Source organism: Pongo abelii, chromosome X (genome assembly GCF_028885655.2).
Source record: "Pongo abelii isolate AG06213 chromosome X, NHGRI_mPonAbe1-v2.0_pri, whole genome shotgun sequence".
Classification (NCBI taxonomy): Eukaryota; Metazoa; Chordata; class Mammalia; order Primates; family Hominidae; genus Pongo; species Pongo abelii.
The window spans coordinates 107608762-107635992 of NC_072008.2; the positions used below are offsets into that span (position 1 = coordinate 107608762).

The 27231-nt window shown below is 38.1% G+C and overlaps 2 protein-coding genes across 6 annotated transcripts in view; both read right to left on the minus strand.

Annotated features, from left to right (window-relative positions):
* Window positions 1–24706, minus strand: part of LOC100451207 (nuclear RNA export factor 5) — a 76730-nt gene extending 52024 nt beyond the window's left edge. The window contains exons 1-2 of the mRNA XM_063721079.1: window positions 24382–24706; window positions 21057–21163 (exon numbers count right to left, since the gene is read on the minus strand). The gene's annotated coding sequence lies outside the window, so the exon portion shown is untranslated. The remainder of the gene's footprint in view (window positions 1–21056; window positions 21164–24381) is intronic.
* Window positions 24707–25741: 1035 nt separating this feature from the next.
* The window catches only part of ZMAT1 (zinc finger matrin-type 1), a 48580-nt gene continuing 47090 nt past the window's right edge, over window positions 25742–27231 (minus strand). For all 5 annotated transcript variants that reach the window (XM_054544856.2, XM_054544855.2, XM_054544854.2 and 2 more), the window contains one exon: window positions 25742–27146. In XM_054544856.2, coding sequence (XP_054400831.1) covers window positions 25835–27146 — 1312 coding nt within the window. In that variant the 3' untranslated portion in view covers window positions 25742–25834. The remainder of the gene's footprint in view (window positions 27147–27231) is intronic.

Here is a 27231-nt window from a genome sequence, read left to right on the forward strand (position 1 = left end):
GATGGTAGTTTGTATTTCTGTGGGTTCAGTGGTGATATCCCCTTTATCATTTTTTATTGCATCTATTTAATTCTTCTCTCTTTCCTTCTTCATTAGTCTTGTTAGTGGTCTATCAATTTTGTTGATCTTTTCAAAAAACACCAGCTACATTGAATGTGTTTGCTCTTGCTTCTCTAGTTCTTTTAATTGTGATGTTAGGGTGTCAATTTTGGATCTTTCCTGCTTTCTCTTGTGGGCATTTAGTGCTATAAATTTGCCCCTACACACTGCTTTAAATTTGTCCCAGAGATTCTGGTATGTTGTGTCTTTGTTCTCACTGGTTTCAAATAACATCTTTATTTCTGCCTTCATTCTGTTATTTACCCAGTAGTCATTCAGGAGCAGGTTGTCCCGTTTCCATGTAGTTGAGTGGTTTTGAGTAAGTTTCTTAATCCTGAGTTCTAGTTTGATTGCACTGTTTTCTGAGAGACAGTTTGCTATAATCTCTGTTCTTTTACATTTGCTGAGGAGTGCTTTGCTTCTAACTATGTGGTCAGTTTTGGAATAAGAGTGATGTGGTGCTGAGAAGATTTTATATTCTGTTGATTTGGGGGGGAGACTTCTGTAGATGTCTGTTAGGTCTGCTTGGTGCAGAGCTGAGTTCAATTCCTGGATATCCTTGCTAACTTTGTGTCTCATTGATCTGTCTAATGTTGACAGTGGGGTGTAAAAGTCTCCCGTTATTATTGTGTGGGAGTTTAAGTCTCTTTGTAGGTCTCTAAGGACTTGCTTTATGAATCTGGGTGCTCCTGTATTGGGTGCATATATATTTAGGATAGTTAGCTCTTCTTGTTGAATTGATCCCTTTACCATTATGTGATGGCCTTTTTAGTGCCTTTTGATCTTTGTTGGTTTAAAGTCTGTTTTATCAGAGACTAGGATTGCAACTCCTACCTTTTTTGTTTTCCATTTGCTTGGTAGTTCTTCCTCCGTCCCTTTATTTTGAGCCTATTTGTGTCTGTGAACGTGAGATGGTTCTCCTGAATACAGCACACTGATGGGTCTTGACTCTTTATCGAATTTGCAGGTGTGTGTCTTTTAATAGGAGGATTTAGCACATTTACATTTAAGGTTAATATTGTTATGTGTGAATTTGATCCTGTCATTATGATGTTAGCTGGTTATTTTGCTCGTTAGTTGATGCAGTTTCTTCCTAGCATCAATGGTCTTTACAATTTGGCATGTTTTTGCAGTGGCTGGTACCAGTTGTTCCTTTCCACGTTTAGTGCTTCCTTCAGGAGCTCTTGTAGGGCAGGCTGGTGGTGACAAAATCTCTCAGCATTTGATTGTCTGTAAAGGATTTTATTTCTCCTTTGCTTATGAAGCTTAGTTTGACTGGATATGAAATTCTAGGTTGAAAATTCATACTTTAAGAATGTTGAATATTGGCCCCCACTCTCTTCTGGCTTGTAGAGTTTCTGCCAAGAGATCTGCTTGTAGTCTGATGGGCTTCCCTTTATGTGTAACCTGAGCTTTCTATCTGGCTGCCCTTAACATTTTTTCCTTCATTTCAACTTTGGTGAATCTGACAATTATGTGTCTTGGAGTTGCTCTTCTCGAGGAGTATCTTTGTGGTGTTCTGTGTATTTCCTGAATTTGAATGTTGGCTTGCCTTTCTAGGTTGGGGAAGTTCTCCTGGATAATATCCTGCAGAGTGTTTTCCAACTTGGTTCCATTCTCCCCGTCACTTTCAGGTACACCAATCAGACATAGATTTGGTCTTTTCACATATTCCCATATTTCCTGGAGACTTTGTTTCTTTTTACTCTTTTTTCTGTAAACTTCTCTTCTCATTTCATTTCATTTATTTGATCTTCAGTCACTGATACCCTTTCTTCCAGTTGATTGAATCAGCTACTGATGCTTGTGCATTCATCATGTAGTTCTCGTGCCATGGTTTTCTGCTCCCTCAGGTCATTTAAGGACTTCTCTACACTGATTATTGTAGTTAGCCATTCGTCTAATGTTTTTTCAAGGTTTTTAGTTTCTTTGCAGTGAGTTCGAACTTCCTCCTGTAGCTTGGAGAAGTTTGTTCGTCTGAAGCCTTCTTCTCTCAACTCATCAAAGTCATTCTCCATCTAGCTTTGTTCCATTGTTGGCGAGGAGCTGTGTTTCTTTGGAGGGGGAGAGATGCTCTCAGTTTTAGAATTTTCAGCTTTTCTGCTCTGTTTTTCCCCCATCTTTGTGGTTTTATCTACCTTTGGTCTTTGATGATGGTGATGTACAGATGGGGTTTTGGTTAGGATGTCCTTTCTGTTTGTTAGTTTTCCTTCTAACAGTCAGGACCCTGCAGGTCCTGTTGGAGTTTGCTGGAGGTCCACTCTAGACCCTGTTTGCCTGAGTATCAACATCAGAGGCTGCAGAACAGCGAATATTGCTGAACAGCAAATGTTGCTGCCTGATTGTACCTCTGGATGCTCATCTCAGAGGGTTACCTGGCCATGTGAGGTGTCAGTCTGCCCCTACTGGGGGGTGCCTCCCAGTTAGGCTACTCGGGGGTCAGGGACCCACTTGAGGAGGCAGTCTGTCCTTTCTCAGATCTCAAACTCCATGCTGGGAGAACCACTACTCTCTTCGAAACCATCAGATAGGGACATTTAAGTCTGTAGAGGTTTCTGCTGCCTTTTGTTCAGCTTTGCCCTGCCCCTAGAGGTGGAGTCTACAGAGGCAGGCAGGCCTCCTTGAGCTGTGGTGGGCTCCACCCAGTTTGAGCTTCCTGGCCGCTTTGTTTACCTACTCAAGCCTCAGCAATGTTGGGCGCCCCTCCCCCAGCCTCGCTGCCACCTTGCAGTTTGATCTCAGACTGCTGTGCTAGCAATGAGTGAGGCTCTATGGGCGTGGGATCCTCTGAGCCAGGCACAGGATATAATCCCCTGTTGTGTCATTTGCTAAGATTGTTGGAAATGTGCAGTATTAGGGTGGGAGTGATCCAATTTTCCAGGTGCTGTCTGTCACCACTTCCCTTGGCTAGGAAAGGGAATTCCCTGACCCCTTTTGCTTCCTGGGTGAGGTGCTGACTCACCCTGTTTCGGCTCACGCCGGGTGGGCTGCACCCACTGTCCTGTCCCCACTGTCCAATGTGCCCCCGTGAGATGAACCCGGTACCTCAGTTGGAAATGTAGAAATCACCCGTCTTCTGCATTGCTCATGCTGGGAGCTGTAGATTGGAGCTGTTCCTATTCAGCCATCTTGGAAACGCCTGCCCCCAATTGTTTTAATTTTTAGCTCCCACAAATAAGTGTGAACTTGTGATGTTTATTTTTCTGTGCCTGGCTTATTTCACTTAATATAATGACCTCCAGTTCCATCCATGTTATTGTAAATGATTGGATCTCATTTTTTTTAAATGGATGAGTAGTACTCCTTTACATATATGTACCTCATTTTTCTTATCTATTCTTCTGTTTATGGACACTTAGGTTGCTTCCAAATCTTAGCTATTGTGAACACTACTGTAACAAACATAGGAGTGCAGATATCTCATTGATACACTGATTTCCTTTCTTTTGCGTATATACCCAGCAATGAGACTGCTGGGTCATATGGTAACTCTATTTTTTTTTTTTTTTGAGGAACCTCCAAACTGTTCTCCACAGTGGTTGTACATTTACATTCCCACCAACAAGGGTTCCCTTTTCTCCATATCCTCACAGCATTTGTTATTCCCTGTCTTTTGGATATAAGCCAGTTTAACTGGGGTGAGATGTTATCTCATTATAGTTTTGATTTGCATTTCTCTGATGATCAATGATATTGAACATCTTTTCGTATACCTGTTTGCCATTTGTAGGTCTTCTTTTGAGAACTGTCTATTCAAATATTTTACCCAGGAGGTAGAACAAGATGGCAGAATAGAAGGATCCACCTATTGTCCAATCCCCTGACTCCCTGCTGCAAGAACATCAACTTAACAACTACGCAGAGAAAACACCTTCATAAGAACCATAAATCAGGTGAACACCCATAACACTTGGTTTTAACTTCATATAACTGAAAGAGGCAATGAAAAGAGAGAAAAAAACATGCTGAATCGCCTATCCCCTCACACCAACCCCACCAATGGTGTGGTGCCCAGACTGTCTCTGGGCATTGGGGAAGGAAGAACACAGCAATTGTGAGGCATTGAATTCAGTGCTGCCCTGGTAAAGCAGGAAGGAAAACCGAACCACTCAGCTGACATTTGCCCACACAGGTAGCATTTAAATCAGCCCTAGCCAGAGGGGAATCATTGATCCAAGTAGTCCAAACTTGAGTGCCTGCAAACCTTGCCACCAAGCACTTACAGTGCTGTGCGTCTCCAAGCAAACTTAAAAGGCAGTTTAGTCCATAAGGACTGCAACATCTATGCAAGTCCTAGTGCTGAAGTGGACCCAGAAACAGTGGACTGGGGGGACACGTTACAAACTGAGACACCAGCTGGGGCAGCCAAGGGAGTGTTGGCATTGCCCCTCCCCTAATCCCAGGCTGCAGATCTTGTGGCTTTGAAAGAGACCCCTACTTTATTCTTTAGGAGAAGAGAGGAAAGAGTAGGGAGGACTTTCTGTTGCATGCTTCTTGGATACCAGCTCAGCCACAGCAGGAGAGGGAACGGATCAGAGTCATGAGATCCCCATTTCAGGTCCTAGCTTCCAGACACTTCTAGACACACCATAGGCCAGAAGGGAACCCACTGCCTTGCAAAAAAAGACCCAGTACTTGCAGCATTCATAACCTGCTAACTGAAGAGCTCTTGGACCCTGAATAACCAGAAGTGATGCCCAAGTCCTACATCGAGGACCTTGAGTGCCCCTCTGAGACATGCTGGCTTCAGGTGAAACTCAGCACATTACCAGCTGTGGTGGCTACAGTGAGAAAATCTTTCTGCTCGAGAAAAGTGGAGGGAAAATTACAGAGGACTTTGTCTTGCACCATAGGTACCAGCACAGCCATAGGTGTGTAGAGCACCAAGAGGGCTCTTGGGGTCTCTGGTTCCAGGATTTGACCTTTGGAAGGCATTTCTGGACCTACCCTGGTCCAGAGGGGAACCGCCCACTGCTTTGAAGGGTGAGTTCCAGTCTGGGCAGCATTCACCACAAGCTGACTTAAGAGCCCTTGGCTCTTAAGGGAACATTAGCAGTAGTCGGACTGTACTTCCTGTGGTCTGAGGCAATGGTAGCTATTAGGTGAGGCTCCTCTGCATTTGGAAAGGGGAGAAAACAGTGAGAAGGACTGCATCTTGTGGTTTGAATGCCAGCTCAGGTACCATACCATAGAACACCAGGTAGATTTCTAAAGTTTTTGACTCTAGTCCCTGACTCATCAATGGCACCTCTGGACCCACCCAAGGGCCTAGGGGACCTTGCTGCCCTGAAGGGAAGAACACAGGACTGGCTGGCTTTACCACCTGCTGATTGTAGAGTGACAGGGCCTTGAGTGAATATAGGCAGTAGCCAGGGAGTGGTTACAACAGGTCTTGGGAGAAACCCAGTGCTGTGCTGGCTTCAGGTGTGACCCAGCACAGTCATAGTGGTGGCTACAGGGGTGCATGTGTCACTCCACTGCCAGATTTAGGTGGCTCAGAAGAGAGAGAGAGACATTCAGTTTGGGAGACAGTACAGGAGGAGAACAAGAGTCTATTCTTGTTAAACCAGAAAATTATTCTGGGTCTTGTCCAAGATAAATAAGGCAGTACCTATCCACAAGAACCACAGAGTTACTGGGCTTGGGGTGCCCCCTAAAGAAGATATAGCTTAGATTACAACACCCAAGTCCTTTAAAATATCTGGAAAGCCTTTCCAAGAAGGACAGCTACAAATAAGCCTAGACAATGAAGACTACAATAAATAACTAACTCTTCAATGCCAGACACTGAAGAACATCTACTAGCATCAACACCATCCAGGAAAACATGACCACAGTAAATGAACTAAATAAGGCACCCAGGACCAATCCTGGAGAAACAGAGATATGTGATATTTCAGACACAGAATTCAAAACGGTAGTGTTGAGAATAAACTCAAAGAAATTCAAGATAATACAGAGAAGAAACTCAGATACATTTAACAAAGAGATGGAAATAATTTAAAAGAAGAAAGCAGAAATTCTGGAGCTGAAAAATGCAATTGGCATACTGAAGAATGTATCAGAGTCCTTTAATAGCAGAATTGATCAAGCTCAGAAGAATTAGTGAGCTTAAGACAGGCTATTTCAAAATACACAGCCAGAGGAGGCAAAAGAAAAGATAATTCAAACAATAAAGCATGTGTATAGAATCTATAAAACAGCCTCAAAAGGGCATATGTAAGAGTTATTGGCCTTAAACATGAGGTAGACAAAGAGATTGGAGTAGAGAGTTTATTCATGGGATAATAAGAGAAAACTTCCTAAGCCTAGAGAAACATATCAATATTCAAGTACAAGAAGGTTATAGAACACCAAGCAGATTTAACTCAAAGAAGACTACCCCAAGGCATTTAATATATCCAGTGAAAACATCCTTCAAACATGAAGGAGAAATAAAGACTTTCCAAGACAAACAAAAGCTGAGGGATTCCATCAACACTGGATGGGACCTAAAAGAAATGCTAAAGAAAGTACTTCAATCAGAAAGAAAAGGACGTTAATGAGCAAGAAATAATCATTAGTAAATAAACAATCATGGTACAAAACTCACTAGTAATTCGTAAGGAAACAGAAAAACAGAGTATATCATAACACTGTAACTGTGGTGGGTAAACTACTCTTATCCTAAGTAGAAAGACTAAATGATGAGCCAATCATAAATAATAACCACAAGAACTTTTCAAGACATATTCAGTACAGTAAGATATATATAGAAACAATAGAAAGATCAAATGAAGGGGGACAAAGTTAAAGCATAGAGTTTGTATTAGTTTTCTTTTTGCTTCTTTGTTTGTTTATGCAAACAGTGTTAGGTTGTTATCAGGTTAAAATAAGGGGTTATAAGAAAGTATTTTTGCCAGGCATGGTGGCTCCTGCCTGTAATCCCAGCACTTTGGGAGGCCAAGGCGGGCAGATCATGAGGTCAGGAGATTGAGACCAGCCTGACCAACATGGTGAAACCCCATCTCTACTAAAAATACAAAAATTAGCCAGGCGTGGTGGTGCATGCCTGTAATCCCAGCTACTTAGGGGGCTGAGGCAGGAGAATTGCTTGAACCCGGGAGGCAGAGGTTGCAGTGAGCCAAGATTGCACAACTGCACTTCAGCCTGGGTGATAGAGTGAGACTCTGTCTCAAAAAAAAAAGGTATTTTCAAACCTCATGGGATCCTCAAACTAAAAAACATACAATGGATACACTAAAAATGAAAAGCAAGAAACTAAATCTTATCACCAGTGAAAATCACCTTCAGTAAAGGAAGACAGGAAGGAAAGAAAGAAGGAAGAGATGACCACAAAACAAACCAGAAAACAATTAACAAAATAGCAGGAGTAGGCCCACACTTATCAATCATAATATTGAATGTAAATGGAATAAGTTATCCAATCAAAACACATAGAGCAGCTGAATGGATAAAAAAACAAGACCCATGGATCTGTTGCCTAGAAGAAACACAATTCACCTACAAACACATATATAGGCTGAAAACAAAAGGATGGAAATAGATATTCCATGCCAATGGAAACTGAAATAGAGCAGGAGTTGCTGTACTTATATCAGACAAAATAAATTTTAAGACAAAAAGTATAAGGAGAGACAAAGAAGGTTACTATATAATGATAAAAGGGTAAATTCAGTAAGAAGATATAACAATTTTAAATATACATGCACCCAACACTAGAGAACCCAGATATATAAAGTAAATATTAGAGCTACAAAAAAAGATAAGCTTCAATGCAATAATAACTAGAGACTTCAACACTCCACTTTCAGCATTGGATAGATCTTCCAGACAGAGAGTCAACAAAGAAAGAGCAGACTTAATATGCATTATAGATAAAATGGACCTAAGAGATATTTACTGAACTTTTTATCCAATGACTGCAGAATACACATTCTTTTCCTCAGCACATGGATCATTCTTAAGGATAGACCATATGATAGGTCACAAAAAAAACTCTTAAAACATTGAGAAAAATGAAATAATATCAAGAATCTTCTCTGACCACAATGGAATAAAACTAGAAATCAATAAAAAGAGGAATTTTGGAAACTATACAAATACATGGAAATTAAACAACATGCTCCTGAATAACCCGTGGTTCAATGAAGAAATTAAGGGGGATATTTAAAAATTTCTCAAAATAAATGATAATGCAAACACAACATGCCAAAGCTTATGGAATACAGCAAAAGCAGTACTCAAGGGAAGTATATAGCTTCATCAAAAAAGAGGAAATACTGAGAATGATGGTTTCCAGTTTCATCCATGTCCCTATGAAGGACATGAACTCATCATTTTTTATGGCTGCATAGTATTCCATGGTGTATATGTGCCACATTTTCTTACTCTGGACTATTGTTGTTGGACATTTGGGTTGGTTCCAAGTCTTTGCTATTGTGAATAGTGCCGCTAAAAACATACATGTGCATGTGTCTTTATAGCAGCATGATTTATAATCCTTTGGGTATATACCCAGTAATGGGATGGCTGGGTCAAATGGTATTTCTAGTTCTAGATCCCTGAGGAATCGCCACACTGACTTCCACAATGGTTGAACTAGTTTACAGTCCCACCAACAGTGTAAAAGTATTCCTATTTCTCCACATCCTCTCCAGCACCTGTTGTTTCCTGACTTTTTAATGATCACCATTCTAACTGGTGTGAGATGGTATCTCATTGTGCTTTTGATTTGCATTTCTCTGATGACCAGTGATGATGAGCATTTTTTCATGTGTTTTTTGGCTGCATAAATGTCTTCTTTTGAGAAGTGTCTGTTCATATCCTTTGCCCACTTTTTGATGGGGCTGTTTGTTTTTTTCTTGTAAATTTGTTTGAGTTCATTGTAGATTCTGGATATTAGCCCTTTGTCAGATGAGTAGGTTGCAAAAATTTTCTCCCATTCTGTAGGTTGCCTGTTCACTCTGATGGTAGTTTCTTTTGCTGTGCAGAAGCTCTTTAGTTTAACTAGATCCCATTTGTCAATTTTGGCTTTTGTTGCCATTGCTTTTGGTGTTTCAGTCATGAAGTCCTTGCCCATGCCTATGTCCTGAATGGTATTGCCTAGCTTTTCTTCTAGGGTTTTTATGGTTTTAGGTCTAACATTTAAGTCTTTAATCCATCTTGAATTAATTTTTGTATAAGATTAAATAGGGAATCCTTTCCCCATTTCTTGTTTTTGTCAGGTTTGTCAAACATCAGATAGTTGCAGATATGTGACATTATTTCTGAGGGCTCTGTTGTGTTCCATTGGTCTATATCTCTGTTTTGGTACCAGTACCATGCTGTTTTGGTTTCCGTAGCCTTGTAGTATAGTTTGAAGTCAGGTAGTGTGATGCCTCCAGCTTTGTTCTTTTGGCTTAGGATTGACTTGGTGATGTGGGCTCTGGAAACCATCATTCTCAGCAAACTATCACAAGGACAAAAAACCAAACGCCGCATGTTCTCACTCATAGGTGGGAATTGAACAATGAGAACACATGGACACAGGAAGGGGAACATCACATACCACGGACTGTTGTGGGGTGGGGGGAGGGGGGAGGGATAGCATTAGGAGATATACCTAATGCTAAATGATGAGTTAATGGGTGCAGCACACCAACATGGCACATGTATACATATGTAACAAACCTGCACTTTGTGCACATGTACCCTAAAACTTAAAGTATAATAATAAAAAAAAGCAAAAATTAAATTAACGGACAGAAATCCCACATTAGTAGTAATAACGTTAAATGTAAATGAATAAAAAATGTAATTAAAAGACAGCTATTTTAAGACTGGATTTAAAATTCTAACTGTATACTATCTACAGCACCTTCATTTAAAATATAAATTTATTGAAAGTGAAAAGATGAATAAAGATATATTATACAAGCAGCAACCACAGAATTAGTGGCTATAATAATTCTAGGCAGATAATGAAACAAAATATGTTATTGAGTTAATAACTTTTTTTTTTTTGAGACAGAGTTTCTCTCTTGTTTCCCAGGCTGGAGTGCCATGGCACCATTTCGGCTCACTACAACCTTCGCCTCCCAGGTTCAAGTGATTCTCCTGTCTCAGCCTCCTAAGAAACTGGGATTACAGTGCCTGCCACCACGCTCAGCTAATTTTCTGGGGTTTCACCTTGTTGGCCAGGCTGGTCTTGAACTGATGACCTCAGGTGATCCACCCGCCTTGGTCTCTCAAAGTCATGGGATTACAGCTGTGAGCCACCGCACCTGGCTCATATTTTTTATCATTATAAAATGATATATAATTTTATCATTATAAAAATTTATTCTATAATTTCATATTAAGAGAAACATTTTATAATTATAAAAACATGTAACAATAAAATGTTAGTTCATCAAGAAGATACAATAGTTATAAATATATATGTATCAATAGTAACAGAGCACCAATTTACATGAAAAAAATCTGATGAAACTAGAAAAAGACAAGGTGAAAAAATGGTTGCATACATCAATGCACCACTTTTTGTAATGGATAGAATAATTAGACAAAAAATAAAGGAAATAAACGATTTAGCACTATAAGCCAACTAGACCTGGAAGACATCTATAAAACGCATCACAATAATAGAATGTACACTTTCCTCAAGTGTACATAGAACACCTCCATGATAGACCATATCCTGGCCATAAAGCAAATGTTAATAAATGTAAGAGGATAGAAATAATGTGGAAAAAAAGAGGAAATACTTAAAAAAGAGGAAAAACTTCAAATAAACAATCTAGTGATGCGTCTTAAAGAGCTAGAAAAGAAAGAGCAAACCAAACCCCAAATTAGTAGAACAAAAGAAATAATAAATATTAGAGAAGAAATAAATAAAATTGAAATAAAAAACCAAAGGTGAATGAGACAAAAGTGAGTGTTTTGAAAAGTTAAACCAAATTGACACACCTTTAGCAAGACTAACAAAAAAAAGAGAGAAGATCCAAATATATAAAATCAGAAATAAAAAAGGAGACATTACAACTGATATTGCAGAAATTCAAAGGATCATTAGTGGCTACTATGGGCAACTATATGCTAATAAATTGGAAAATCTAGAAGAAATTGACAAACTTCTAGACACATACAACCTACAAAGATTGAATCAGGAAGAAATAAAAAACCTGAACAGAACAATAATAATAAGTAATGAGATTGAGGCTGTAATAAGATGTCTCCCAGAAAAGAAAAGCCTGAGACCCAATGGCTTTACTGCTGAATCCTACCAAACATTTAAAGAATGAATACCAATCCTACACAAGCTATTCTGAAAAATAAAGGAGAAGGGAATACTTCCAAACTCATTCTAAGAGGCCATATCACCCTGATACCAAACTCAGACAAAGACACAACAAAAAAACAAAAACTATAGGCCAATATCTCTGATGAATATTGATGCAAAAATCCTCAACAAAATACTAGCAAACTCAATTCAACACTTTAGAAGATCATTCATAATGACCAAGTGGGATTTATCCCTGGGATGCAAAGATTTAACATATGCAAATCAATCAACGTGATACATCATATTAACAGAATGAAGGATAAAAATCATATAATTATTTCAATTGATGTTGAAAAGCCATTTTGATAAAATTCAGCATCCCTTTGTGATAAAAACCTTCAAAATACTGGGTATAGAGGGAACATATCTCAACATAATAAAAACCATATATGACAGACCCACTGCCAGTATCATACTGAAAGACCTTTCCTGTAAGATGTGGAACACAGCAAGGATTCCCAGTGTCAATGCTGTTATTCAACATAGTACTGGAAGTCCTAGCTAGAGCCATCTGACAATATAAATACGTAAAGGGCATCCAAATTGGAAAGGAAGAAGTCAGATTATCTTTGGTTTTTTTTGGGGTTAGGGTTATATCATTATTTATTTATTTATTTATTTATTTATTTTTCTTCATTTCTTCTAAACACAAAAAGGGGATACATGGGCAGAACGTGCAGGTTTGTCACATAGGTATACGTGTGCATGGTGGTTTGCTGCTCCTATTGACCCATCCTCTAAGTCCCTCCCCTCACCCCACACCCCCCAAAAGGCCCTGGTGTGTGTTGTTCCCCTCACTGTGTCCATATGTTCTCGATGTTCAACTCCCACTTATGACTGAGAATATGTGGTGTTTGGTTTTCTGTTCCTGTGTTAGTTTGCTGAGGATGATGGCTTCCAGCTTCATCCATGTCCCTGCAAAAGACATGATCTCATTCCTTTATATGGCCGCATAGAATTCCATGGTGTATATGTACCACATTTTCTTTGTCCAGTCTATCATTGATGGACATTTGGGTTGGTTCCATGTCCTTGCTATTGTAAATAGTGTCGCAATAAACATACATGTGCATGTGTCTTTATACTCCCTTGGGTATATACCCAGTAATGGGATTTCTGGGTCAAATGGTATTTCTAGTTCTAGATCCTTGAGGAATCGCCATACTGTCTTCCACAATGGTTGAACCAGCTTACACTCCCATCAACAGTGTAAAAGCGTTCCTATTTCTCCACAGCCTCACCAGCATCTATTGTTTCCTGACTTTTTAATAATTGCCATTCTGACTGGCATGAGATGGTATCTCATTGTGGTTTTGATTTGCATTTCTCTGATGGTCAGTGATGTTGAGCCTTTTTTCATATGTTTCTTGGCCATGTAAATGTCTTCTTTTGAGAAGTGTCTGTTCATAAACTTTGTCCACTTTTTGATGTCTTTTTTTTCTTGTAAATTTGTTTAAGTTCCTTGTAAATTATGGATATTAGACTTTTGTCAGATGGGTAAATTGCAAAAATTTTCTCCCATTCTGTAGGTTGCCTGTTCACTCCGATGATCATTTCTTTTGCTATACAGATGCTCTTTAGTTTAATTAGATTCCATTTCTCAATTTTGGCTTTTGTTGCAATTGCTTTTGGAGTTTTTGTCATGAAGTCTTTGCCCATGCCTATGTCCTGAGTGGTTTTAGGAAGAAGTGAAATTATCTTGTTTGCAGATGATATGGTCTTATATTTGGAAAACCTGAAAGATTCTACAACAAAACTATTAGAACTGATAAACAAATTTGGTAAAGTTGCAAGATACAAAATCAACATACAAAAAGCAGTAGCATACTGCATGTCTATATGCCAACAGTGAATGATCTGAAAAAGAAATGTAAAAAGTAATCCAACCCCATCAAGTTACCAATGACTTTCTTCACAGAATTGGAAAAAAACTACTTTAAAGTTCATATGGGACCAAGAAACAGCCCACATTGCCAAGTCAATCCTAAGCCAAAAGAACAAAGCCGGAGGCATCATGCTACCTGACTTCAAACTATACTACAAGGATACAGTAACCAAAACAGCATGGTACTGGTACCAACACAGAGATATAGACCAATGGAACACAACAGAGCCCTCAGAAATAATACCACACATCTACAACCATCTGATCTTTGACAAACCTGACAAAAACAAGAAAGGGGGAAATGATTCCCTATTTAATAAATGGTGCTGGGAAAACTGGCTAGCCATATATAGAAAGCTGAAACTGGATCCCTTCCTTACACCTTATACAAAAATTAATTCAAGATGGATTAAAGACTTAAATGTCAGACCTAAAACCATAAAAACCCTAGAAGAAAAGCTAGGCAATGCCATTCAGGACATAGGCATGGGCAAGGACTTCATGTCTAAAACACCAAAAGCAGTGGCAACAAAAGCCAAAATTGACAAATGGGATCTAGTTAAACTAAAGAGCTTCTGCACAGCAAAAGTAACTACCATCAGAGTGAACAGGCAACCTACAGAATGGGAGAAAATTTTTGCAATCTACCCATCTGACAAAGGGCTAATATCCAGAATCTACAAAGAACTTAAACAAATTTACAAGAAAAAATCAAACAACCCCATCAAAAAGTGGGTGAAGGATATGAACAGACACTTCTCAAAAGAAGACATTTATGCTGCCAACAGACACATGAAAAAATGCTCATCATCACTGGCCATCAGAGAAATGCAAATCAAAACCACAATGAGATACCATCTCACACCAGTTAGAATGGCGATCATTAAAAAGTCAGGAAACAACAGGTGCTGGAGAGGATGTGGAGAAATAGGAACACTTTTACACTGTTGGTTGGACTGTAAACTAGTTCAACCCTTGTGGAAGACAGTGTGGTGATTCCTCAGGGATCTAGAACTAGAAATACCATTTGATCCAGCCATCCCATTACTAGGTATATACCCAAAGGATTATAAATCATGCTACTATAAAGACACATGCACACATATTTTTATTGCGGCACTATTCACAACAGTGAAGACTTGGAACCAACCCAAATGTCCATCAATGATAGACTGGATTAAGAAAATGTGGCACATATACACCATGGAATACTATGCAGCCATAAAAAAGGATGAGTTCATGTCCTTTATGGGGACATGGATGAAGCTGGAAACCATCATTCTGAGCAAACTATCACAAGGACAGAAGACCAAACACTGCATGTTCTCACTGATAGGTGGGAATTGAACAATGAGAACACATGGACACAGGATGGGGAATATCACACACTGGGGCCTGTCATGGGGTTGGGGGATGGGGGAGGGATAGCATTAGGAGATATACCTAATGTAAATGACGAGTTAATGGGTGCAGCACACCAACATGGCACATGTATACATATGTAACAAACCTGCACGTTGTGCACATGTATCCTGGAACTTAAAGTATAATAATAAAAAAAAGTAATCTCATTTACAATAGCCACACATAAAATTAAATACCTGGAAATTAACCAAAGAAGGAAAAGATCTGTATAATGAAAACTATAAAACGCTGATGGAAGACATTGAAGAGGACACCAAAAAATGAAAGAAAGTTTCCTCGTTCATGGATTGGAGGAATCAATATTGTAAAAATGTCCATACCACCCAAAGCAATCTAGAGATTCAATGCAATCCCTATCAAATTACCAATGACATTCTTCACAGAAATAGAAAATCCTAAAATTCATGTGGATCCACAAAGTACATAGAGTATCTGAAGCTATCCTAACCAAAAAGAATAAAACTAGAAGAATCACATTACCTAACTTCAAATTATCCCACAGAGCTATAGTAACCCAAACAGCATGGTACTGGCATAAAACCAGACACATGGATCAATGGAACGGAATACAGAATCCATAAACAAGTCCACACACCTATGGTGAACTCATTTTTGACAAAGGTGACCAGGACGTACTCTGAGGATAAGACCGTCTCTTCAATAAATGGTGCTGGGAAAACTGGATATCCATATGCAGAAGAAAGAAACTAGACCCCCATATACATATCTTTCCATATACAAAAATCAAATCAAAATGGATTAAATACATAAATCTAAGACCTGAAACTCTGAAAGTACTACAAGAAAACATTGGGGGAAAATCTCCAGGACATTGGTCTTGACAAAAATTGCTTGAGCAATACCCCAAAAACATAGACAACAAGAGCATAAATGGACACATGGGATCATATCAAGTTAAAAAGCTTCTACACAGCAAAGGAAACAGTCAACAAAGTGAAGAAACAATCCACAGAATGGGAGAAAATATTTGCAAACTACCCATCTGACAAGGTATTAATCACCAGAAGATATAAGAAGCTCAAACAACTCTGTAGGAAAAAATTTCATAATCCAATAAAAAATGGGCACAAGATTTGAATAGACATTTTTCTAAAGATATATAAGTGGCAAACATGCATATGAAAAGGTGCCGAATATCACTGATCATCAGATAATTCAAATAAAAACTACAATGAGGCATCATCTTACCCCAGTTAAAATGGCTTATATCGAAGAGACAGGCAATAACAAATGCTGGTGAAGATGTGGAGAAAAGGAAACCCTGTACCATGTTTCTGGGAATTTAAATTAGTACAGCCGCTATCGAGAACAATTTAGAGGTTCCTCAAAAAACTGAAAATTGAGTTTCCATATGACCCAGTAATCTCACTGCTGGGTATGTACCCCAAAGAAAGGAAATCAGTATATTGAAGAGAGATTCCTGTTTGTTGCAGCACTGTTTACAATAGCTAAGATTTGGAAGCAACCTGTCCATCAACAGATGAATGGATAAATAAAATGTAGTACATATACACAATGGAATACTATTCAGCCACAAAAAGTATGAGAACCTGTCATTTGCAACAACATGGATGGAACTGGACATTGTTAAATGAAATAAGCCAAACATCACATGTTCTCAGTTATTTGTGGGATCTAAAAGTTAAAACAATTGAACTCATGAACATAAAAAGTAGAAGGATGGTTACCAGTGGCTGAGAAGGGTAATGGGGGGTGCCGAGGAGGGGCAGGAATTGTTAATTAAAAAAAAGTAGTTAGAAAGAATGAATATAAGACCTAGTATTCGATAGCACAACAGGGTGACTATAGTCAATAATAACTTAATTGTACATTTGTAAATAACTTAAAGAGTATAATTTGATTGTTTGTAACTCAAAGGATAAATGCTTGAGAGGATGGAATAAATAAATAAATAAATAAATAAATAAATAGGTTTTGTGAGAGTTCCCTCCTAAATATTGCAAGTCTATACCTAAGAATTATATCAATATACTCATAAAAAACAGAGATTGAAATATAAACGGGCCAAACCTTTAGTGAGTCTGTGCTAATGATTTTGTTTATAGAATAGCAGATCTGTGGGGATCCATTTTTGACCTTTCTGGAATACGATTAGTCATTAGTCATTCCTACTCCCAAACATGTTTTTCAAGTGCCTAACTTAAATTGAAGCTCAGAGTGAAACTTTATTGTCCCCAGGTTCTACAGGTCAATTATTAAATACTTACAGTTTTTTATCCTCTTTGGTCTCAATTAAAAGATCCCAGGAAACTTGGGTTTTTAATGAAATTATTAGGTTTCTTTTCATCTGAAGACTATCAGTTTCCTTTAATGACATCATGATCTTAGTTTGCCTTTCTTAATTTTGGACATCGTGGAAATGAAACAGGGCTTTGCTTTTCCCATGATCCTGCCTCTCAGTTTGAATTTTTCCAGGCATCCATGACCAAGCCTAGCATTTCAGAGTCTGGTCAAGAGAACTTCAGTCTCTCCCATCTGTCTGTTACTTCCAGTTCTCTCTGACACCCTCCTAGTCTCTAGCGTCAAATTTGGATTCCAATACAGATCCTGTGTCTGGTCTCCTTTCCTGCCCACCCTTCCAGCTTCACACTAACTTTTTAAATGAGCACATTACAGTCATTAAGACTACCAGAGACAATTCAGTTCAACTTTCTCTCATTTTTTCCTGCTCATAAATTCTCAGTGACTCCAGTCTTAGCCTGCTTTGTGCTGCTATAGCAGAATACCTTAGACTGGGTAATTTATAAAGAGTGGAAATTCATTTCTTACGGTTCTGGAGTCTGGGAAGTCCAAGATTAAGGCACTGGAAGATTTGGTGTTTGGTAAGGGCTCAATCTCTGCTTCCAAGAGGGTGCTTTGAATGCTGCATCCTCCAAATGGGATGAACAATACTCCTCTCATGACAGAAGAGCAGAATAGAGCAAACCCACTCCCATAAGCCCTTTTTATTGTGAACATAATCCATTCCTGAGGACAGAGCCCTCATAACCTAAGCACCTCCTATTAGGCCCCATCTCCCAACTCTATTGTATTGGGGATTAAGTTTCAACATGAGTTTTGGAAGGGACAAAAATAGTCAAACCATAGCAACCCGTTTCCAAACAGGTCAAGACTACAACCCTCTTTGTCAGTCTTCCAGGTCTACCCTATCCTCCCTTTGCATATTCTGTTATACACTCAGATGGGCTGTTCCCTCTACAGAAAATCCATTTTTGCTCCCTGTTCCCGCCCTCCCTCAACACGCGCGCGCGCACACACACACACACACACACACACACACACAGTGGAGCTCCTCCTGGAAACTCTTACTGCTCTTACAGTTTGGCCACAAATTATCTAACCTTTGAGCCCAATCACACCAAGCCTCTTCCTACTTTTTCCTTCCGTTAGAATGGACATAGTCCTCTTTTCCCTTATGATACTAGTACTTATCAGGTCAGGTTAAGTTGTGATTTGATCATAGTTAGTGGTTTAGTGGCCAGCAGGAGAGATGGGGACAGAAGCTAGGGGAGCAAACTTGTCTTGTAAGGCAGATGGCAAAATACTAACCTCATATAAGAAGTGGATGCTAGTCCTTAATTGGGAGAAACGGGTTGGGTTGCCAGTTTAGCAAAAAGAAAAAAGAAATACAAAGATACTCAGTTAAATTTAATTTCAGATAATGAATTTTTAAAGTATAAGTTTGACTAAAGTATTACATGTAACATTTATTACAATTAGCTCTTTATCTGAAATGCACGTTTAACTGGGCATTCTGTATCTTATTTGACAATCCTAGAGCTCAGAGGGTTCAGGTGAATGTGGGATGAAGATGAAGAGATGAAAGTCTCTTTATATGTTACCAAGGATGCCTTCTGACTTCCATATTTTGCCCTAAATTGTCATTCATTTTCTCAGCTTTTTTCTTTCTATAATGCATCAATGGCATCTAAAAAGTCAGCAAATTCTATATAATTGCCATTTCCCCTAATTTTCTCAATTACTTGAGATATTACACTTGCATGTACATTCATTTCTACTAGTATCACTTGAAAGTTTTAACAACCGTACTGCCATAGCATGCCAGAGACTACCCACTATCAGTATTTTATCTATTACCAATGACAGAATCCTCATTGCCTGCTCTGAAAATCCCATTTTGGGGTCTGTTCCTTAGGATCACTTCTGTTATCCCGTTTTAGGTAAGGTTCTAGGGGAAAATGACTATGAGATAAAAATTTGATTGTAGACAATTTATACGGGCATGCTCAAAAGAAGCTTTGTGAATTGGTGAGGGAGGAAAGAACAGCAGAGAAAGAATTGAACTGATACAGTAACAATGAAGGCCTCAGCTGATCCTATGGTGAGTTTGGTAACTGAGATGACCTTTCAAAGTTGCCCAAAATTGAACCAGGAGGTCTGGCTTTTGCCTATCTACATCATTCCATCAGTGGATGCGGGCTGCATAACCTTAGAAGAGGCAGTTGCCTTCAGATAAGGGCAATTCTCCAGAATTTGGAGAAGTGAGTGCCCCTGACCTGAGAAGGTATGGCAAGGGGTGGGGAGTGGTTCTGGGCAGCAAAACACAGCCTCCATTTCAACAAATGTAATTGTATCTGTGTTGGCTATCTTTTATCTATTACTTTTATCGATCTTTAGTATACATATTTTTAAAATTCTGTTTATCTTCATTTTCCTCTTCATTTCTCTCGTTACCAGTTTCTAGTGTCGTGTATTCCTTCCAAGTTAATCTTCATTTGTTTTTTTTATTATTACCTTAGTCCTGTCAGTTTTTGTTTCATAGCCTTCTGTTGTTTATTTCCAGGTTCTTTTTCTGATTTATACCGTTTCAAAGGTTTAAATGTTTTCTTTCAGCTCATTTAGAAATACTAGGTCAGAGTTTTTATCTGCTTTGTGTATGCATGTTTCTGTGCTTTCACATCCTATGGGTCTTGTCTCTCAAGGTGTTACACTCACCTTTTGATGTTTATTTTGCTATCATACTTTCTGGGATTTGATTTCTCTGGATTCTTCCTCCATCTGCTACTATCTGAACTTTCCTTTTCTCTTACCCACAATCTCTCTTCCCTGTTCAATTTGATTTCTGAAATAAGCAGTTTTCTTTCTGTATGTGGATTTTTTTCTTCTGGAATAAAACATATGCTGGATAGTTGTGAAATCCTTAAGGGACGAGTTCACCACAGCTCTCTCTGATCTCTTGATGATTCTGTGCAGTTTTCTTTACCTGTAATTCAGAACCTGTGATCACTTCTTCCAATGTTTCAATTGCTCTCAAACCTATTTTCCCAGTTTGGTCAAGAAATAATGATATCTCAGAGTAGGGTGATGACAGTAAAGATGAAGAGAACTGAACATTAAGAGAAACATTTTGGTGATATAATCAAGGGGAATCGCTTATGGTCTAATGTAGGAGAGAAGAGATGCTCAAAAATGGTTTTTGGCTTAGGCAATTAGATGGTTTTACAGAAATAAGGGAAACTAGATGAATAATTGGTAACGACAGAAGGCAGCATTCTATTTGGCTATATTAAGTTTGCAGCGCCTATTAGATAACCATGTATATAGATCAAATAAATAAATCTTTGAACTGAGAGAAAATGGTCTGCTTAGATGTCCTTTGGGAAGCCTTTTCTGAATGCCCTCTTCCCATCCCATTAAGCTCATTACCTTTGCTACCCACAGTGTCCTTCATCACTTTGATTGAAGCCTTTATAAAACTTATTTTGTAACTGCCTATTTATTGGTCCATTTCCTCTGTTGGACTGTGAGCTTTTTGAAAAACAATCTGTGTTCATTCTTTTTTCAGGTTCCTTCCTGGCACAATGCTGACAGTCAGCTCTTATTTGTTCAATGCAGGCACACAAGACAGTAAATTCTATTTTTCTATAGCTCCAGTTTTTGAAAACTATTTTCCAGATTTGCCCAGTACATGCCTCCCTGTGTCTTCTACCCAGTTCAGGATTTATCTCTGAAGTTAGATACTTTTAACTTGTTCCAAATATTCTCTTACATATTTGACTTAGACCATATGTGATTTTTATGTCTGGGTGAGCGTATTAGTCTTTCAAACCAAGCATGTAATAAAATCCTCAACATTGTTTTCACATATAATATCTTAAATTATGTTTCCTCAAATATGTTTTTGTATTCAAATACCCAAATGTAGGATTTACTATTTATATCATTAAATTTCATCTTAGTGAGTTCAACACTTAATTCCAGAAGTGGAGATCATTTGGGATCCTACACATAAACATCTTGACTTACACATACTCTTACCTCTAAGTGCTCAGAGGCAGAAGTTGGGAGCATAACAAATGTGCCTTTTGTTCTTTGTTCTTGCGATAGTTTACTGAGAATGATGATTTCCAATTTCATCCATGTCCCTACAAAGGACATGAACTCATCATTTTTTATGGCTGCATAGTATTCCATGGCACATTCCATTCCATTCCATTTCACTTTCCATTCCATTCCATTAAATTCCAGTCAACATTCCATTCCATTACATTCCATTCCACATTCGATTCTACATTACATTCCACATTCCATTCCATTCCTCTTTCCACTCCATTCCATTCCATTCCACCTTCCATTCAATTCCATTTCACAACCCATTCCATTCCATTCCACATTTCATTTCAATCCATTCCATTCCATTTCACATTCCATTCCATTCCATTCCACCTTCCCTTCCACATATCATTCCAATCCCTTCCACATTCCATTCCATTCCATTCCATTTCACATTGTATTCCACATTCCATTCCATTCCATTCCACGTTCCATTCCACATTCCATTCCATTCCATTCCACTTTCCATTCCATTCCATTCCACATTCCATTCCACTTTCCATTCGATTCCATTCCATTCCATTCCACGGTCCATTCCACTTTCCATTACACGTTCCTTTCCACTTTCCATTCCACGTTCCAATCCATTCCATTCCACATTCTCTTCCACATTCCATTCCAATCCATACCACATTCCATTCCATTCCTTTCCACATTCCATTCCATTCATTTTCACATTCCATTCCATTCCACATTCCATTCCTTTCCTTTTCACATTCCATTCCATTCCACATTCCATTCCATTCCACATTCCTATCCAATTCATTCCACATTCCATTCCACATTCCCTTCAATTCCATTCCATTCCGTTCCATTCCATTCCACATTCTATTCCATTCCATTCCACATTCCATTCCATTCCAGTCCACATTCCATTCCATTCCATTCCACATTGCATTCCATTCCATTCCACATTCCGTTCCATTCCATTCCACATTCCATTCACCAATCCATTCCACATTCTATTCCATTCCATTCCACATTGCATTCCATTCCAATCTATTCCATTACATTCCTTTCCACATTCCATTCCATTCCATTCCAATCCACATTCCATTCAATTGCATTCCATTCCATATTCCATTCCATTCCATTGCACATTCCATTCCTTTCCATTCCACATTCCATTCCATTCCATTCCACACTCCATTCCAAATTCCTATCCATTCCATTCCACATTCTACTCCTTTCCATCCATTCCATTCCACATTCCATTCCATTCCATTCCACATTCCCTTCCATTCCATTCCACCTTCCATTCCTTTCCATTCAATTCCATTCCATTCCATTCCACATTCCTTTGCATTCCATTCTACTTTTCATTCCATTCGTTTCCATTCCATTCCATTCCACATTCCATTCCATTCCATTCCGCAATCCATTCCATTCCATTCCACATTACTTTCCATTCCATTCCACATTCCATTCCATTCCATTCCAAATTCCATACCGCATATTCTCACTCATAGGTGGGAATTGAACAATGAGAACACATGGTCACAGGAAGGGGAACATCACACTTCGGGGACTGTTGTGGGGTGGGGGGAGAGGGGAGGGATAGCACTGGGAGATATACCTAATGCTAGATGACGAGTTGGTGGGTGCAGCGCACCAGCATGGCACATGTATACATATGTAACTTACCTGCACGTTGCGCACATGTACCGTAGAGCCTAAAGTATAATAATAATAATAATAATAATAATAAAAAGAAAAAAAAATTGTAAATAAAAAAAAAACATGTGCGCTTGCATTGTGACTATTCCATGTGATTTTCATTGTGGCAAATAAGTCACATACTTGCTTGTAAGTTTTTCATACTACTACTAATAAACATTTGGATGCCCAAAAAAAAAAAAAAGAAAGAAAGAAAATAATCATGGCCACAAAAATGGACAAATTTCTGAAATCACATTATATAATAAAAGAACATTTAATATTTAAAAAAAAAAAAACCAATGTGCCAAAGTTGGGCTCCAGACCCTTTCCCCACCTTCAACCAGAAAATTATGTTAAATTTAGGTTAATGTAAAATTTGTTTTATGGTGAAGTTAACGTAAAATTTATTTTTGGCAAAAAATTGTCTTAAAATTTTTGAAAACCACTTTTCTAGAGCAAGTCACTGGTGCATGTCCCAAGACCGTAATCAATACCACATCCTTTTCGGTCTACTCAACACATCACCAATTTAAATGATTTTGGTTTTTAAAGTTTGCATGACTTATCCACTATAGATTAAAAATGGGTGGATAATTTTTATGAATCATTGTATCTATTTTTAAAAGATGACAGTAATTTTGTATCTTAGGGAATATTTTTATAATATATAGTTTTGAGTCCTCTCCAACTTTAAATACAAGCTTCTATGAAAGAATTCGTCAATTTAACAGATGCTGGCAATTCAATTGATCTTATCTTGCACTTTGTGAAAAGGTGCTGCAGTTCTTGGTGTGCTCAAAAAAGATAACTGGCCAATTTGTGCTTGGTGATTCGCAGTCTATGTATTCTACTCTAGTTCTTCTTTCCCCTCTCCTTTCACCAGTACACCAAATGAATTTAAAAGGGGGGATGATATTGTAGCATAAAATAATCTTACAACAACCGTCTCATGGAAGAAAAGTGGATTTGGGAAGCATCTAATTCCATTTAGGACTATTTACTCAATTAGGTATAAACCCAATCAATCATATTATGCTTCAGCTCACATTTACTATTTTATTTAAATTGCAAAGAACAGCTATTAAATGCCTTGCCCAAATGCAGACATGTCACCTATTAAGTGCCTTGCCTAAATGTAGATATGTCACCATCTAAATTTATTTTGTTATCTTTAAAAGAGACAGGATCTCACTATGTTGCCGAGGCAGTTCTTGAACTCCTGGACTCAAGTGATTCTCCTGCCCCAGCCACTCAAAGTGCTGGGATTACAGGCATGAGCCACTGTGTGGAGCATAAATTTATTTTTTGATAGGATTAACACATGAAGAGAACACAAAGCCTACTTTTCATATTCCTAGTGATTCCAAGTTGGATTCTAATGGTATTCTCACAAGGTTACAGAGCAACTTGATGGTGCAACTGAGACCAGAATCCTGGAATTTAAATTCACAGGCCATTACACTTTCTACTATCCCACTGTGATCCTCAAATACTTAGTGGTACTGCTCATAAATAAAGGGAGCACCAGTGTAAAAAATTTGTCAAAATCAAACAATTCAAAGGTAACACCCTCTGGTCCTCTACCACTTACCAATTCTTCCTTCTTCGGTTTCAACCATTTAATTGGTCATATTTTCCTAACCTTAAACTGAGTTTGAGACTCAGTATCAGCCTCTGTGAGATAAGATGTAGAAAATATAAAATTATTACAACTTCACAGTGTGATCTCCCCAGAGGTATTAAGTGCCAACTGTTTAATTATTGCCCCTCCAACTCCCAAAATAATAATTTTGGATGGGAAATGATCATTTACATAAAACAATATGTAGAAATTAAAACACTTTAATATAAACATTTCCAGAATATAGACTGACTTTATATCAGTACTTTTTGAGACCCTTTTAAAACTATATATCATCTAAGTTTATTATAGACTGTTTCATTTTCCACTTTCAGAACTAGAAAATGCAAAAATACACTGCAAATTAGATTTAACAAAGAAAAAATCAGTTTAAGTTATTTCATACATATTCCTTGGAGAAAGTTGAGACACATAAACACAGAAAAACAACAATAAAATACCACCAACACTAACACAAAACCAAGCAAAGAATTGATTTTGTAATGCTTGGTAATTCTGTCCTTTAAAATAAATTATCTCCCATGAATAAATAATTCACTATCACAGCAATTTGATGAGCAGAAGTAGAGACAACTTCATTTAGGGAAATTACATTATATGTGAGATATGTGAGAAACATTTAATAATTTTTTTCTTTTTTAAGAAAATGAAGGAAAGTAACTTGAGGAAAAGACATATTGAATACTTTTACTTCACTTGGCTTTTTTAGAGATTAAAGTAGCCATCCACCTAGAAAAATTCCAATAACATGAATTTTATAAAACCAAACTTTTTTTCCTTCAACTTTGAAGGAACAAAACGAAAAAGTTGAAAATCCTAGAGTAGACTCATCCCAAATCACTGTCTCTTCTGTCTTTTCTTGAGTAGGTTTCTTTTTCTCTTAAGTTCTTGTGTTCTCATGTTAGTGTTGTTCAGAGGCTAGGTTTAGGCTTTTTTGTTGTTGTTTCTTCTTTCAATTAAATTTCAAGTTTTTTTAAATAGCTTTCCTGAAGTGACACTGACTATCTACCTCTCCTTTTCTTCATCTGATCCTCTTGCTTTTGTCTAAGTCAATTTTCTTAGCTGATTTCCTCAATTAATCCTTGGGCAAACAAAACTAGAAGTTCAATACCCAAGAATAGACTCATTCCAAAACACAGATTGTTGTCTTTTCTTTAACAGGTTTCCTTTTCTCTTATATGTTCTCCTTGAGTTCTTATGTTCTTTCTCAGAGGTTAAGTTTGGGCTTTTTTTTTTCCTTGTTTTAATTCAATTTAAATTTTTATACAAAAAAACCCTAAGTGTCCTGAAGTGACACTGACTGTATCTACCTCTCCTTTTCTTCATCAGATGTTCCTTTTTCTAAATCCATATTGACTGTTTTTTTTTTTCAATTCAACCTTGGGTAAACAAAACTAAACATTCAAAATCCAAGAATAGACTCATCCCAAAGCATTTCCTCTTCTGTTCTTTCTTCAACAGATTTCTTTTTCTCTTTCCTGTGCTTACGTTCTTCTTTCTCGGAGGGTACATCATGGCTTTTTTTCTTTTTTCGATGCTTAAGCTTTCCTGAACTGACTCTGACTCTATCCTCCTCTCTTTTCCTTTGTCTGATGCTCTTGTCTTTGTCTAAATCTGTATCTTCATAACTCTTTTTCCTTTTATGCTTGGACTGCTCTTTCTCTGGCCTTTCTTTGCCTTCTTCTAGGTGTCGTTTTCTCTTCTGATGTTTCCGTTTATGACCTGCTTGATGGTCAGTAGTATTGTTTTCTGAGGAGAGGTGCTTGTAAACTTCAGATTCTACACTGTATGAGCCAGAGTTATTTTCTTGCTGATTAAGGCTCAAGGGTACTGGTTTTTCTGGGAAACAGTCTCTGGTGAGTTGACAGTAGCTAATAGAATCTAGTCTCTGTTTGCTATCATGAGCTGGTAAGCAATGAGGTAACTGGTTTTCCACTACTTGTGAAATACTATATGGTCCCGAATAGGTCTGGAAAGTCTCACATGGGAGCTTTTGCTCCAACATTCTATGTCTGGGTCTGACATCAACCATTTCTCTGTTCTTGTGTGTTTCTACAGAGCTATCTCCTATCTTTCTGAAACAAGTTTTTGGCTCTAGTCCTCTGGCTTTCTGCACTTTTATGTAATCTTCAAGTTCATCTTGGAAAGAATCATATGTCCTCTTTGAATGGGTTGGTAACCACTGAGGTAACTGGCTTTCCACTGGTGAAATATGGTATGGTCGTTGGTAGGTCTGGGAAGCCTCATGTGAAAATCTTTGCTCACACATTCTTGATCTGGGTCCAGAATCAACCATTTCTCTGTACCCACGAGTATCCACAGAGTTCTCTCTCATCTTTCTGAAACAAGTCTTTGGATCTAGTCCTCTGGCTTTCTGTACTTTGATGTAATCTTCAAGTTCATCTTGGAAAGAGTCATATGTCTTCTTTGAATGAGGTAACTGCTTTTCCATTGCTTGTGAAATATTGTATGGTGCTGGGTATGTTCGGAAAGTCTCAAATGGGAGTCTTTGTTCAAACATTCTATGTCTGGGTCTGGAATCGACCACTTCTCTGTATCTGCGGGTTTCCAAAGAACTCTCTTCCATCTTTCTGAAACAAGTCTTGGTCTCTAGTCCTCTGGCTTTCTGCACATTGATGTAATCTGCACACTCATTTTGGTAAGAGTCTTGTGTCTTCCTTGAATTCTTCACTAGATTGATAACAATGGATTCTCTGTAAAGAAGACAGCAGAAAATTCTCATTAGATTATTTTATTCTAAATATTTTATTTGTTCTTAAAAGTATTAGTCTGAAAAAA